The 15165-nt window shown below is 36.5% G+C and overlaps 1 protein-coding gene across 21 annotated transcripts in view; it reads right to left on the reverse strand.

Annotated features, from left to right (window-relative positions):
* The window catches only part of Pak3 (p21 (RAC1) activated kinase 3), a 250624-nt gene that overhangs the window by 54838 nt on the left and 180621 nt on the right, over positions 1-15165 (reverse strand). For 5 of the 21 annotated variants that reach the window (XM_075958619.1, XM_075958621.1, XM_075958620.1 and 2 more), the window contains 6 exons: positions 14603-14703; positions 12258-12320; positions 10626-10670; positions 9285-9438; positions 8340-8377; positions 2925-3014 (listed from right to left, as the gene is read on the reverse strand). In XM_075958619.1, the coding sequence (XP_075814734.1) occupies positions 2925-3014; positions 8340-8377; positions 9285-9438; positions 10626-10670; positions 12258-12320; positions 14603-14703 (491 nt within the window). The remainder of the gene's footprint in view (positions 1-2924; positions 3015-8339; positions 8378-9284; positions 9439-10625; positions 10671-12257; positions 12321-14602; positions 14704-15165) is intronic. The other 16 variants (XM_075958630.1, XM_075958628.1, XM_075958627.1 and 13 more) reach the window with 5 other exon arrangements.

The raw sequence follows: 15165 nt of genomic DNA on the forward strand, positions 1-15165 counted from the left end.
GAGAGAGGAGGGAAGGAGCTCCATATGGAAAGGAAGTAGAACATATAGTTATGGACTGTGTGTGTGTGTGTATGAGAGAGAGAGAGACAGAGACAGAGAGACAGAGACAGACAGAGACAGAGACAGAAGGGGGAGAAGAGAGAATAATGGTAGGATCAAACGGTGGGCGGGTAGGTTTACTGGAAGGGGTAGCTGAAACTACTGGTCATTTGAAGGATTGTATGGAAACCTAATAGTAGAAGCTTCCTAAAATATATACATTTATAAAGATGATCTAAATGGCTAAATGGAATTGCCAAATAAAATTGGGGGATGGAACCCCAATGGGACATCTCTTGACATCAAATGAAACCTAATAGAACTAATAGAGCTGTTGGCCAAAGTGGTCCTATGGAAAGCCCCCTAAGAACCCAGACTACTGCCAAGGCTATCATTTGCTTTCCACAAACTAATGGTAAAGCTCAAAACAACAAAGTCATGATAATACCTACCTAGAACCTTCACCCCTGCTGACTAGCGGTCATGGTACTAGAAAGTACTTTGTATACTACCAAACGAGATAGGGAAACACCAGCAGCAATCAAACCTTCACTCTACAATAATGACCTGCTTGCAGGATGTGCTGGCACAGTAGTGTCCCAAAGCTCATCGGATTAATCAACCAATATCTGACTGTGTTTATTATCCACTCTGAAATGAAATGAAACCCATTCCTGACACTGCTTTGGTGGCCGAGAACATGAGACTGAATAGACGAAAGACCTAGATGATAACCAAATACTATCGTTCTACTAAAAGAGTATAGCAATAAAACGACTCCTAAGGACATTTGGCTACACTCATAGATCAGTGTCTTGCTCAGCCATCATCAGAGAAGCTTCCTCTTGCAGCAGATGGGAACAAATACAGAAGCCCACAACTGGACAACATGCAGAGCGGGAGGCCTTGGAAAACTCTGTTCTTAATGATAAATCTTCATCAAATCCCTCCCCCCAGAGCTCAAGAAATTCTACAGAAGAGGAGGCAGAAAGACTGTAAGAGCCAATGGGGATGGAGGACACCAAGAATACAAGGTCTTATAAAAACACCAAGAAGGATGAACAGGATTGTGGCAGCATGCACAGGGCCTGCATGGATTCAAGTCAGATGAGGTTCCAGTGCTGAGAAGGGAAATACACATGAGCTCCCATCCCTAGCCCAGAAGGTATGTACAGATGACAACCACTTGTAAAGGAGAACATAGTTTACATCATTGGAGTCTCACTGAGTATACGAACCACATGTCAGGGTAGGTTCCATGTGCAACAGTAGATGGCCAACACAAAACATACTTGATGGTAGCTTTGGATGATCTTTGTCTCATAAAGCTTTGCCAGCACTTCTTTTTAACATTACAGGTCTACTGTATATATATGCCTATACATATATACATATATATATACAATATACACACATATCTATATCTTTTTCCCTTTTATGTTTTTAAGGAATTTCTCTGTGTGTAAACGTGCATGTCTCTGTGTCTATTTGTTTCTAGTGCTCTTCTGTTTGGTTTTGGTTTTGGTTTTGTTTGTTTGCTTGCTTTTTGAGACAGGGTTTCTCTGTGCAACCACTCTGTGGTTTGCCTGAAACTTACTTTGTAGACTAGGCTGGCATTGAACTCAGAGATCCATCTAGCTCTGTCTCTCAAGTGCTGAAATTAAAGGCATGTGCCACCACACCTGGCTAGTGCTTTTTCTTGGACTTCTTTTCTTCTGGTTGTTTTGTCCTATCCTTGTTTGTTTTTTTAAATCTTATTTTATTATTATTTTTAGGTGACTGTTTTCTAATGCAAGAGAGAAAGAAGGGTTTTGAATTTGGATAGGAGAGAAGGTGGAGCGGAACTGGGAGAGAGGAAACCACAATAAGACTATTTTGTATGAAAAAATATATTTTCCATAAGAGAAAAAAAGCTAAAAATGTTGCAGATTTCAGAGTTTTATTCTGGACTCCTATTGGAAGTTCAGCCCTGGAAGTTGCATGTTATCAGTATTCCTAGGCAACTCTGATGGGCACTCATCAAGTCACTGATCTCGATGAACAAAAGGAACCAACCTGAATTACAAATCTCAGCTGAGAATTATGTCAATTATACATGCAGCCGAGTCCTCAAGGCACTAAATATGGCCTATAGTTATTATTGTTTTTACCTTCTACTTGGAATAGAAGCTCAGAGTTATAAATATTTCATTATGAACAGTGTGATCAAAACAAAATATGAGAGTCAAAAATTTGCCTGCAAATTAAAGGTGAGGTTCCTGAAAAATAGTTGGATTACAACTATGTACAAAATTGATAATTAGAATTAGCAACGTGACTTCTTTGGTAAAGTGCTTGCTATGAAAGCATGAGAACCCAAGTTCAGATCTCCAGCACCCATGGAGGAAGCTTGGCATGGCAGCACAAGTCTGTAATCCCAGCATTGGTGAATCAGAAATAGGTAGATCCCTGACACAAAGGTGAGCAGTAGCGTACATGAGATTATAGGCAATGTCACTGGACTCAATACTCACTACATAGCAATCAGTTTAAAACCTAGAGATAACAACAGTGCTTATATTTTATTTTCTATCCAAACTACAAAAGGATGTCAAGCATTGCGATCAACTGAGTGTATATATAGAGTATTCAGTTCCAGTTTAATTGTTCAGATCCCATTTGATAACCAAGTGTATACAAGTGCACACTGTGAAGTGTGCACTTTCTTTAGAGCCAAAACTCACCAAGGCCAGCTGGCCTGGGTCTGAAACACCATGGGATAAAACCGGACTCGCTGAACATAGAGGACAATGAGGAATACTGAGAACTCAAGAACAATGGCAATGGGTTTTTGATCCTGCTGCACGTACTGGCTTTGTGGGAGCCTAGGTAGTTTGGATGCTCACCTTACTAGACCTGGATGGAGGTGGGTGGTCCTTGGACTTCCCACAGGGCAGGGAACCCTGATTGCTCTTCGGGCTGACGAGGGAGGGGGACTTGATTGGGGGAGGGGGAGGGAAATGGGAGGCAGTGGCGGGGAGGAGGCAGAAATCTTTAATAAATAAATAAATAAACAAACAAACAAACAAATAAATAAAATTGCAGTTTCCCATCCACAAATGACAAAGTGTCTTTGGAGTTTAACCTCACTGAATTGAAGGGCACAATTCAGTTTACTCAATCAACAGGAGCTTTGTCTTAAGAACACATCTTATTTAACCAATTACTGCTACTTGACTTACCAGCCTTTCAAAGACAAATTGTCCAATAAGAACCCCAAAATCTTTCAAAAGAGATCTGCTTCTCTCACAAAATAACATACTAGTCTTTTTATCTGCCCATATATTATTTTAAGCATATAATCAATCTTAAGATTTATATTAGCATATATCAATTATGCAAGATATTGGGTTTCATTTTGCCCTTTTCACACATGCATGTCATGTACATTGTACATATTCATACCCAACATTTTATTGCACTTCTCTTCTCATCCCGCCAGCCTTCTTTTTCTTCCTAAATAGTCTTTTGTACACATTTATATCTTTATTTTTGATTTTGGTGTTTTTGAGACAGGGTTTCGCTGAAGCTTTGGGGCCTGTCCTGGAACTAGCTTTTGTAGACAAGGCTGGCCTTGAACTCACAGAAATCCACCTACCTCTGCCTCCTGAGTGCTGGGACTAAACATGTGTGCCATCACTGCCTGGCTTAAATTCATATCTTTTTAAATCTAGATTTTGCATATGAGAAGAGTATGTAGTGTTTGTTTCTGTTCCTCATCCTTCCATGTCCAAATAATAAACATGTCTAGAATTCAAGGCTAGTGTTCATTCCTATTTCCACTAACTGACTTGGGACCCTCATTACTGCTGGTCTGGTAGCACACATTTTTTCCTCTAACTAGTCATTCTTCATCCACTCTTACCTTCTGTTCTTAATTAGCGTTGGACATTTACTATTAATTACTCTTCATTGAATCATAAGCTTTAATCACCTAACTGCACTGCTCCAAAACACTTAAAGGATTTCCCACTCTATACTGGAAAAGCTAGACTGCTTACAATTCCATGTAAGGACCTCTGGGATTTGGCCCCACATTAGCTTTCAAGGCTAAGCTCTCCAATTCATTCTCTTGCATAATCATCATTCAAACCCACATCCCTTCCTGTGTTCATTAATATGGTCTTTCTTTAGCTTTTTTTTGTTTAGAACTTCCACCACCGTCTTCATAGATCCAACATTCATATACATTTCAAGATCTAGCTGAAATGCCATTTTTTACATGATAGATTTTCTAAATCAACATTCATCAAATATGCATCACTTATCTATTTCACATGAAACACAAAATGTAAACAAATGAAGACAAAGGTTTGCTTCCTTTAGAGTCTCCACATCAACATAATGTCGTTCTCATGAATTTACATATATATATATAAAAAGAGAACATGAAATTAATAGTGTATGGAAGTGGGAGTGGATCTGGGAAGAGTTAACTAGAGGACATGGAGTTGAGTACGATCAAAATGCATTGCATGAAATTCTCAAAGAATTAATAAAAATATTTTAAAAGATCTATGTCTTTACCACAGATACAAGATAAAATTAATTGAGGTGAAGGAAGTATTGAATGTAGGCTGTTTCCATTCTGTCCTACTTGCCAGTTTCTTTTCTGTTTTTATTTTCATTGTGGCCCAGGAAGCTATCATATTAAAGAAAAAGATGAATGAATAGATGTAAGAGCCATATTTTGTTCTGATTGAGGGAGTGAGACAAAATTATGGCCACATACAAGTCTCTTATGTAGAAGAAATGAGTTTTTTAATGGTGCTTCCATCTACAAACAATAGTAATAATAGTAGCAGCAATAATAGTAGTAGCTTATATTTAATGCAAAGCATATGCTGCATAGTATAGTATAATTATCACGTGCAATATTCACACAAGTCCTAGAAGTTAGATATTGTTATCATTTCCACTTAATGTTGAATAAAGAGAAGCTCAGAAGGAAGAGAGGCCTGGAAAAGCTAAATTACTTTCATAAATGCATACAGTTGGTAACTAGAGAAATAAGATTGAACACTATACTCAAATATTCACCTCTTTTTTATTTCTTTTTTATTCTGCTTTTTTGTTTGTTTGTTCAAATTTGGGGTGTGTGTGTGTGCTGGAAATTGAACCAAGAGTCTATATATGTTAAGCACACATATACAACCACTAATTATACTCCCTATATCCCCCTTCATTTATTTTTAACTGTCCATGAAATATCTATAATATAAAACTACTGTTTCAAGCAATTTAAGGTGTATATTTAAGAAGAGTCACATTATTGTATACTCAACCAGCACCTTTTCATTTCCCCAAATTAAGACTTTGTGCACATGAAACAATGCAACATTCTCTTTGGCCCCAGATCCTGGAAATATACATGTAACTCTTCTGTGCAATTCCTATGGTTTTTGGAATCATGCAACATTTGTCTTCTTGTTATTGTTTTATTTTTTAGGTCCTCAAGATTTACCACATTGTATCAAATTTTTCTTCCATCATAATGTTGAACAACAATTGAATGTCTATTTTTAATACATACTTTTTGCTTCATCTGCTTATGGATATTTGTGTGGCTTCCCCCCTTTTTTGCTATCTTAGACACAGCTGCTATGAACACAGACAAAGTGTTTCTTCAAGGCCTTGCCTTCTACTCTAAATATATACATAGAAGAAGAATAGCTTCATTATATGGAACTTTTATTTTTAATCTTTGAGAAATTGTCATACTATTTCAAAGCTTTGCCCCTTGCCAATAATTATCTACTGTTGTCACACAGGCTGCCTAAGGGACATCAAGCAGGCCAACATTTACTCTCTATAAAAAAGAAAAATAAGCCTGGCTATCTACAACTGAGTAAATGGCTAGATTACTTCCACCTCTATGGAATGAAATAAGGCAGGAAATAATTCAATCAGAGCATCAAAATAGAAAACCACAGAAAGAGAGGCCTTGCCTATAATCATTTTCTCTCTAGAGTACAAGACTGTTCTTTCAGTTACTACAGGATTTCCAAGGTCTAGGTGATACATTTTTCTGTTTAGTCCTTTATAAAACTCTGTGACTTTGAGGAAAATCATCTCCCCTAATATGCCTTAATTTTTAAAAATATTAATATGAATAAGTATAGTGTTATCACCCTAATCAATTAAGTTCATGTCTCTGAACTTCAAATTCTTCATCTGTGTATTGTAAAATTGGGACAATGGTAAGAAAGATTAAGTGCATATACAAATAGTACTAGCCCACATCGCACATTGCAAGTATGTTTTCTAAGTGTTCATTAAAGAGAAATTACTATTGATATGATTTTTATTTTAAGACTATCAAAATGAAATATACAAAAATGTTTGTTCACAATGTGCCTTTCCCTCTGTGAGGAATGGATGGGAGGTGGGAGGATAGGTGGAGGAAATGGAAGGAGGGGAGGGAGAGGGAACTGGGATCAGTATGTAAAATGAAAAAATGATAGTTTGTTTTCTTTTGAAACAAGAAAAATTAAACAATAAAAATTGCTCACATACAGACAAATATACATGAATTTGTTCATTTTATGTTTTATGTCTATGGGTGTTTTGCCTGTATGTAATTCTGTGGACTATGTGTGGAGAGTGGATGAAGTCCTGAAGGAAAGTGTAATGTTGATGTAAGCATGTCCATGCTAAGATGCTCAATGCCTCAGACCTATGAGAATGGCAAGGCTTTCTCCTGGAGCAAGTATGGATGTTGATCGCATGTACAGAAAGTTATCAACAATAGCTTCCTCCTGTGGATGCCTGCAACCTGAGACTGGTCCCCTACAGAGTCCCCTAACCTGTCACCTTGTTCAGCTGGATATAATAAACTTTATTACTCATTCAACTGTATGTAATAAAACAGAGTGAGTTTCTGGGCTATTGATGCATCTTTATTAGAGCACACAGTCCACCAGACCCAGTTTTTTTGAACATGGTTTTCATTTCTTCATCCCTCATTGCCCCACTCAGGTTAATCCCAAAGCCATGCAGGTCAAGGCCTATGTGTGTGCCTGGTTCCTGCAGAATTCAGAAGAAGGTGTCAGGTTTTGTAGCACTGGAATTCCAGATGGTTCTGAGTCACCATGTGGGTGGTGGGACTCAAACCCAGGTCCTCTGGAAGAGCAGCCAATGCTCCTAAGTGCTGAGCTATCTAGTCATCCCCTACACATGAGTTTTAATAGGAACTTTATTTGCAATAAGTAAGAACTAGGCATCGTCTGGAAAGCCTTAAGTGAGTTAGTGATTAAACAGTGATGCATTCATACTTCAGAATACTGCATCAATACAAGTTGCAACTTATTTGCACAGACAAAAACATGGAAATATTGTGAATAAAAAACAAATTCTAAAAGTTTATATACTGTATAATTTCACTTGCATGAAATGTGTATAAAAGCCAGATTAGTGACGAGTTGGGGCTATCGTGTGACTTGATTATGACAGAATGCACTCTACAGGTGTACTAGAAGCATTATAAACCTCGATTTTCTAATGTCTAACCCAAGTGGCCTTGACTGTAAGTTTCCATACCATTTCAGTAGCATTATCTATTTCTTCCTCAACCTGAGAAAAAAACCAGAAATAATATTCTCACTAAGGAGGAATAAACATAGCCATTTGTGATGACGTCCTAAGGGACTGCTGAACCAGTTCTGGCGGTTACCTCTCATCCTTACGCCCTCTCTAAAGAGGAACGTGTAAATAAGGGGTTGGCAAGGTCCCTCCTAACATGAATATCCTGTCACTATTACTAAGTGTACACACTTGACTGCCAGTATTAGGATATAACTTAGAAGACAGATTGTGGTAAATAGTGGATATTTTGATTATAAAAATATTGCTTCCTTTGAAGTTTTAACTGGAAGTACAGTGATAGCATAGTATTTCCAAAAATATCACAATGTAGTCAAATACTTTCCTATACAATAATTTTTGCAAAATCTGTGAGTTCTCTGCAACTTGTGATGTAACAAATATTACAGTTTTTAGAATGAAAAGTGATTATAACAGCGGTATATTAAATTACTGAATCCTGCTGTACCTTTAATAGATAAAATAGATATGTATAGATCTATATTAAATAAATGTTAAAAGAGATAAAATAAATATATATGTTTCTAAATTATGCTTTGAAAAACTGTTTTTAAAATGTATGTCTAATAGTTGGACATATAAAACCAAATTCAAGCAATTATATGGTTAGATCTTACCTCATGAAGATCATGAGAACGTATTTTTAATTTTTCACTTACCGACTGATGTGCTGCTATATATCCATGGGCACTTTTATCTGAAAAGTCAGAAGAAAGAAATCACCTTTGTTTCCTAAATCGTACCTACACTCTGCTTATCTTCAATGAGAAGATTTCAGCATCAAATCTATGACAAATGGCATATTTTCTTCTCTAAAATGGCTCATATTAGGCCTAATCATATTTTTAGACAGTCACTTTACAAATCTTAATGAAGGCTTCACTTCAACTGGAGTACTGAGATAGTATTTACTCCTTTCTTTTGATGCTAAATGATTTGCTGTACAGAACCAACACAGATGACTTTACCCCAAAATTAAAGTGATAAATAAAAATTAAAACCTATAAATAAAATATTAAATGAAAAATAAAATATATACATAAAAGTGAATAAAATCACAATTTGGAATTAACATAGATATGGATATACCAGCACATGAAGTCACAATTTGGTATTAACAATGGTGTTTCAATCTTTATAAATAGTAACATAGATGGTTTCTTTTTTCCCCCAGTTGGGAATAATCTGACAAGCACAAAAGTAATTCTGTATTGCCATGGAACAGATCAATTAATTTAAGGGACAAAATAAATTACTAGAGATCATTGTTCACCGATATACTCTTACTTCACAAGCACTTTCAAGGCCTAATCCTAAAGGACTGACTAGTGTCATACTAGTGAAGAGCAATATCTGTGGTTGCTGATGCAAGCTAACCATCACTGCTCCAATGAACAACTTCCTTATTTGTAATATCTAACTAAAACAAAGCTTCTAACATGAGTTTGAATTCCCGCCCCATCTACTGGTTGACTTACACCGAAGCCATCTGCAGACAATACTGAAGCTGATCCTCAATATTCTATAGATATTTTGGCCTCGTGATGAGGCTCTTAGAACGGAGATTTATTCTTCACTCTTTGAATCCCTAGCATTTTCCTTACCTCCTGAAGTAAAGCTCATGTATTTCTGGTTGTTGACAGTTTCTTTGGAGTCATAGAACTTGAGGACATCAAGAACGGCTTGTGGGTTCTTCTTCTGTTCCAGTTTTGTTATGTTGGAGGTTTGGAGTAATCGTGCCCATTGCTCAGGAATTCCCTGTAGACAACCAAAGGGAAACATGGCTGCTCAGAACATTCATCAGGAGCACGTTCCTGTTCCAGTAAAGTTCTTCACCAAGAAGCCCATGCTACCTGTAGGATTACACTTGGGAAACTGAAGTCACATTCTAGATTTAACGTTAGTAACTTAAGAATGCAATCATTCTCTTCTTTAACCAAAACACAGAGGTAAAACTAGGATTCAACTTAAAAAGGGTGGGTGAGAATATGACTGTGATTAAAACAAAAGCACATGGAAATCACCTCCATATTGACTCTGCTCATCCATGAAATGATGTTTACAGCTTAGCTTTTTATTTTTCTGGCGACTCAGGGCAGACATAGCAAGACTTCTCTAAATTTGTGCACAGTATAGTATAGTGCAGATCAATGGTTCTTTTGTTTTAATTTTGATTTTGGTTTTTTAAATGGCTGGAGCTCTTTTGGGGGTACGTTTTAACCAGAATTTCCTTTCAGATAAAAGGAAAGCCTTACCCATGGTCAGTTTATACTTTCTGTTTACAAAATATAATTTAGGGGTTCTAGGGCTTTATAGTAAGGTCAAATTGGGAGGAGAAAAAGTAGAATTATGGAGGAGCAATGACCACTGAAACACTAACAAGTAATGTTTATGCTGCTTTGGGTATTTTTCATGCAGCTTTCTCCAGGGCACGCCTTCCTCCTCTCCTCCCCCTCTTTCTTCCTCCCTACTTCATTTATTGGCCACATAGAAGCTGGGGACTGTAAAACCATACCAAAGCCTTGTAAGAATTTGTAATAAATAATATGAAGCATTTAGAACACAGAGGGGGCAATATTAAGAAATCCAACCAAGGAGAATTATTTAAAATTACAGAGGTTAACTTTATACCAAGGGTTCAGTATTGCCTGCATGTTAAACCTGCAGATGTCCCCATTTTTATAATTATCCAACCTCCAAGAACAACTTGGAGACAGTACACCTTTGCTGAAGTGCATCCAGACACAATTTTTTTTAATGGCTTTGTCCCATGAAGTCTCGGCAAAACAATGTGTGACGTGGGCCTCCAGAGTTAGGGAATGACAACAAAAAAGTGAGATAAGCCAAGCAACGACTCTACTGCACACACATGAACCTGCTACTGCAGTGCTATGACATCTCAAAGAAGCACTTTGATGCAAGCTTCTTTTGGGCCTGTGACGCACCTCTGGGAGCTTCCCTGGGCACATCTGTGAGCCATAGAGATCTGGCTGTAATGGACGTAAATAAAGAAAGAAAAGAAAGTTAAAACAGAATGTGGGACAACTTAGAAGGTGGGAAGAGATGAAACCAATGGGTCTGAATGGGGGATTCCCTTTTAAAGTGGGGAAGTTATGGAAATAGGGGGGTATTAACTAAACCAGGGACAGGACAGGCTACTGGACAATGGGTTTAAGAGAATAGAGAAAACAATGGTGTTCCAAAGTTCGGATATATAATTCCACTTTGGACCAGATGCTTCCTCCATAAATAATAATAATAATTACCATTAAATGATTGGGGAAATTACTAAAAAGCAGCAACAAAGATTTGGAGGGACAAAGGATGGCATTATGAAAAACTTCAATATTCATTTGTAAGTTGCTTTTATAACTGGGTCATCACAGATAGCCAATGGCCACGGGATAAATTTACAAATTTCAGTTCCCGATTCTGGTTAGCTAAATTTCCATTTCCTATTGGACAAATCTGTGTGGCTAAAATTCAAGGGATTGCTATATAACAATATTGAGCTTGGCTTTAATTGGCATTATTCTGTATTTTGTGGTAATAGTCATGGGTGGCTTCGAGAAAATTAGACTAAAGCCATCCGTACAGAGCCAGACACTATGCTTAGGTTTAATACGCACTTATATTGGGGAATGGGAAAACATTTCATTTCACATCTTGCATAAATAATTTCCATTTGATGATATAATTCACAAAACCCACTTCCCACAAATAAGATCAGACATAAATTAACAAATTTTTCTATTTTACAACATCTCAAATGCTAAAGAAACATGCTTTGACCCAACTACTTTGATTTGGGATATATGCTTTTGATTCCTGGCATTTATGGTTACACCAAGCACAGTGAAACAACACTTTTACATGCATTCATCACACAGATTGATGCTAAAGCCTTAAGCCAAAAAATTGGAACTCAGGAGCCCATGCATGATCCCAGTTCTGATTCTAAGTGCAATTAATAGCATTTGGTTAATACTGTAATGGCCAAAGGAGTTATTAAGTGTTACAAATCCAGGTATGCATTGCACATAACCACTAAAGCAGACTTCACTGGCATGATCATTACCATAATCATTAGAATATTTTTAGGTATTATATATTCCCATGGCACTTATAAACTTTTGTAATAAATAGTGGTGTGATCATCACTAGACAGCGGGAAAAAAAAACTGCTGTCAGTTGAAGAATTTCCTCCAGATAACTCTACTTACCACATGACTACACTGCTGACATAATTTCTCTTTTCTAAGATGAGACAAACCAGTTTATCAATGAGACCTGATTACTATAATTTGAGCACATGCCACAATGGCACATAATCAGAAAGTCATCTCATTACTCCAAATTGAGGAACTAATCTAAAAAGTTAGACAGCTAATGAAGACCTAAGAATCTGAGCATCAGAAGCAGGAGCACGTATCGATGCCTGTATATATACATATACAATAACAAGTAGGTATACATAAAGCTGGGGGTGTCCAGTGTAGCCCAGGAAAATGGCAGCATGATAGAACAGGCCAAGCATTTATCTTATCATAATAAATGATAATTTATATCACTCATACCATTTTTCCCTCTGATTGACTTGAAGCGACCGTCACAGGTCTAGAGGTCTGGAAAGGGGAGTTCTGAAGTATTTGGGACAAAAATGGCAATATAATGGGTAAGGAGTTGTAATAATTTAATAACCCAAATCTCACCTCCCATCCTAATTTTAGCTTTAGGGTCCAAGTATATGCCCATGTATAAAGGTTATAAGAGCCAATTAGCCATTAGGGCAATTACCAAACAACATATCAAACTAGTGTTCAATTATTTAAAAGAGCAGGCTCTTGTAAAATAACTGGTCTACAGTACATCAAATTGCTCAAAATTCAACCTCCACAACCACCATAATCAAATTTAACAATATGAATTCCCCCAACAGATTATGACATAATGGTATGTATGGTAATTAAGACCCAATTCTAAATCCTACCAAGAGAAGTTTTAAAGGCGTATTACCTTTGGTGGTTTAAAAGTTAAATATACTAGAATATTAATTGTAAATTACAGGTTTAAGATAACAATGAAGATAGAATTTATGATCATTTAAAAATGAATGTACAAGTAGCTGCAAGGTCATCAAGACAAAAACAAGGTACTTCAAACTTTCAAATTTGCTCTGCATCTGTCTACAAGGTCAATGAATTTCTATGAATTGATTGTAAACAGTGAGTTCATTTCAGATGAATTTCATAAGAGAATGTTATTTGGTGTGGTTGCATCAGGACCAGAAAGGCTGTCTGTCATATATTCCACCTCACTCCTCTCTGAGTGGTCCACTGGCTTCTAGTTCAGACCAGAGTGGAAAGGGCTGGTGCTGCTGTCAGCAAGATGGGGGAGGGGATTTAGTCTACCTTTATTTCCATTCAGAACCCAGAAAGATTCAAGAAAGGACTAAAGATGGGGAAAATGTGGCAAAAGATGTCAAATTGGCAGAAAGAAATAAAACAGTGGAAGTGAACCAGAATGCTAAATGAGAAAACATTCACAGCAGAACCCAAAAAGAAAAAGTATAAGAAAAGAAAACATGGAATAACAGCAACCAACTTTAAAAAAAAAAAAACGAGAGAGAAGCATAGCGGGACTAAAGAATTAAGCTCTTAAAATAAAAGAGATAAATTATTAGACAAGACTATGAAGTTTGAGGGCTTTTCCTGTTTTAGATATCAGAAAATTCAAATCTCTTTGGATGTTTTAAAACATACAATGGTCAGATTGTAAAATTAAAAAAACCTTTTACTCAATGGGAAAGATGATGGTAGTAGTGTTGGTTTGTAGTTTTGAAACGTAGACAATGAAATAAAAGCTGGGCTCAAACTAAATGGCATTTAAGTAGTGTCTTTGACTCAAATAATAAAATTCATTAAATCATATCTATCTCAATTTCAGCAGTCTAATTAATTCTGAACATTTTTTTCTCCCTGCTACTGAGAACATAGAAATAATTAGCCTATATGAATGAATGAGACCAAGACATTTACTCTGTTTCTAGTTCACTCTTGCACTGCTTGCTTCCAGAATTGAACAGATAAAATAATTTCATTGAGTGTAGAAAAATTAATTGATATATGGGGTCATATTTATAGCAACCTCTCTCTCCTCACCATCTAATATAGAGGTACCAAATAATTTCTTTAGAGGAATAACATGGAATATATCTGAGAGTTTGTTCTATTTGAGTATTACAATTATCCAAAAAGGGAATAGATCTAAGCTTATGTAACATCCAGATTATTCATGTGGACCATTATTACAGAGGATTTATATATATAATCATATGTAACCATATAACTAACTACTAATGCATATGTGATATGCAATTATTAATATTTCTTCCTAAAACATGGGGCTTGTGGTTTTTAATGCCTACAAAATATACATGTTAATGATTTTAAAAGTAATCTGTGTTCTTAAAAGTCAAACAGGTGAACAGGCAAATTTTACAGAGACTTTTGATTAGCGTAGTTAGCCGATCTGTGTAATTCAGGACTCACCATAAACCCTGAATTATTCAGATGAACTGCCTTCACTGACCAAGCTGAATAAATTATTATTTGATTAGCTTCAGATGATTAAAGAACAGGTTCAGGCAGGGTCTCCTTACAATAGCTACGTTTCCTGTGCCTTGTCAGATAAATGTTTTGAAGTAAGTTGAATTATAAGGTGATCAGACACTTTTTAAAGATGGGCAGAATAATTTTGTCAACCTTGTCTTCTCCTTTCTATTTCTATGTATGATTATTCAGGAAAAGTCCATCTCCAATCTATCATTTTGGAATACAGCAATTCTTACTTGAAACCTATTCTCAAAACGGAAATAGGTTTTTTTGAATGGCTTACAAAACAAAATAAGAAGCTTACTTACAGTGAATTCCCCGGTGACTGCATCAAACCCCACATGAATCGTATGTTCAAAGTCTGAAGGAAGAGAGATCTCTGGGCGTTCTTTCTCTTTCTTCTTATTGGCTAAAGACAAAATGTTAACATGTATTTATTTGACGTATAGTTTTGGCTTCCATAAGCTGTATAAGTAGGCTCATCAAAACAATTATAGAGAGACAGCTGTCTGGTTTGAATCTTAAATTTAAATTTAAGATTCAGAATTTTCAGGAACATATATGCTGTGTATCTTAACCTCGGTTAAGATGTCATTGTTTATGGCAAGCTTACTTCAGTAATTGATATTATCCTTGCAGGACAGTGCCTTGAGACCTCTCAGTTGTTAGTCCAAGTTCCTCTGCAGGCTTGTACACCATAGTGGCCATTTATACTTCGTCAGCTATCATCTTCACTTGTTCAGAGGGTCAAATGGGACAGTTTCCCCTCACTTTTATTCCACTGAAGTAACTCCTGTGAACTTTGTCTTGCTCTTGCTTTTCCTCATTTCTGATTGTCTGTCATTACAGGATATGACTAACAATGTGTCTC

The sequence above is a fragment of the Microtus pennsylvanicus genome, chromosome X (genome assembly GCF_037038515.1).
Source record: "Microtus pennsylvanicus isolate mMicPen1 chromosome X, mMicPen1.hap1, whole genome shotgun sequence".
Classification (NCBI taxonomy): domain Eukaryota; kingdom Metazoa; phylum Chordata; class Mammalia; order Rodentia; family Cricetidae; genus Microtus; species Microtus pennsylvanicus.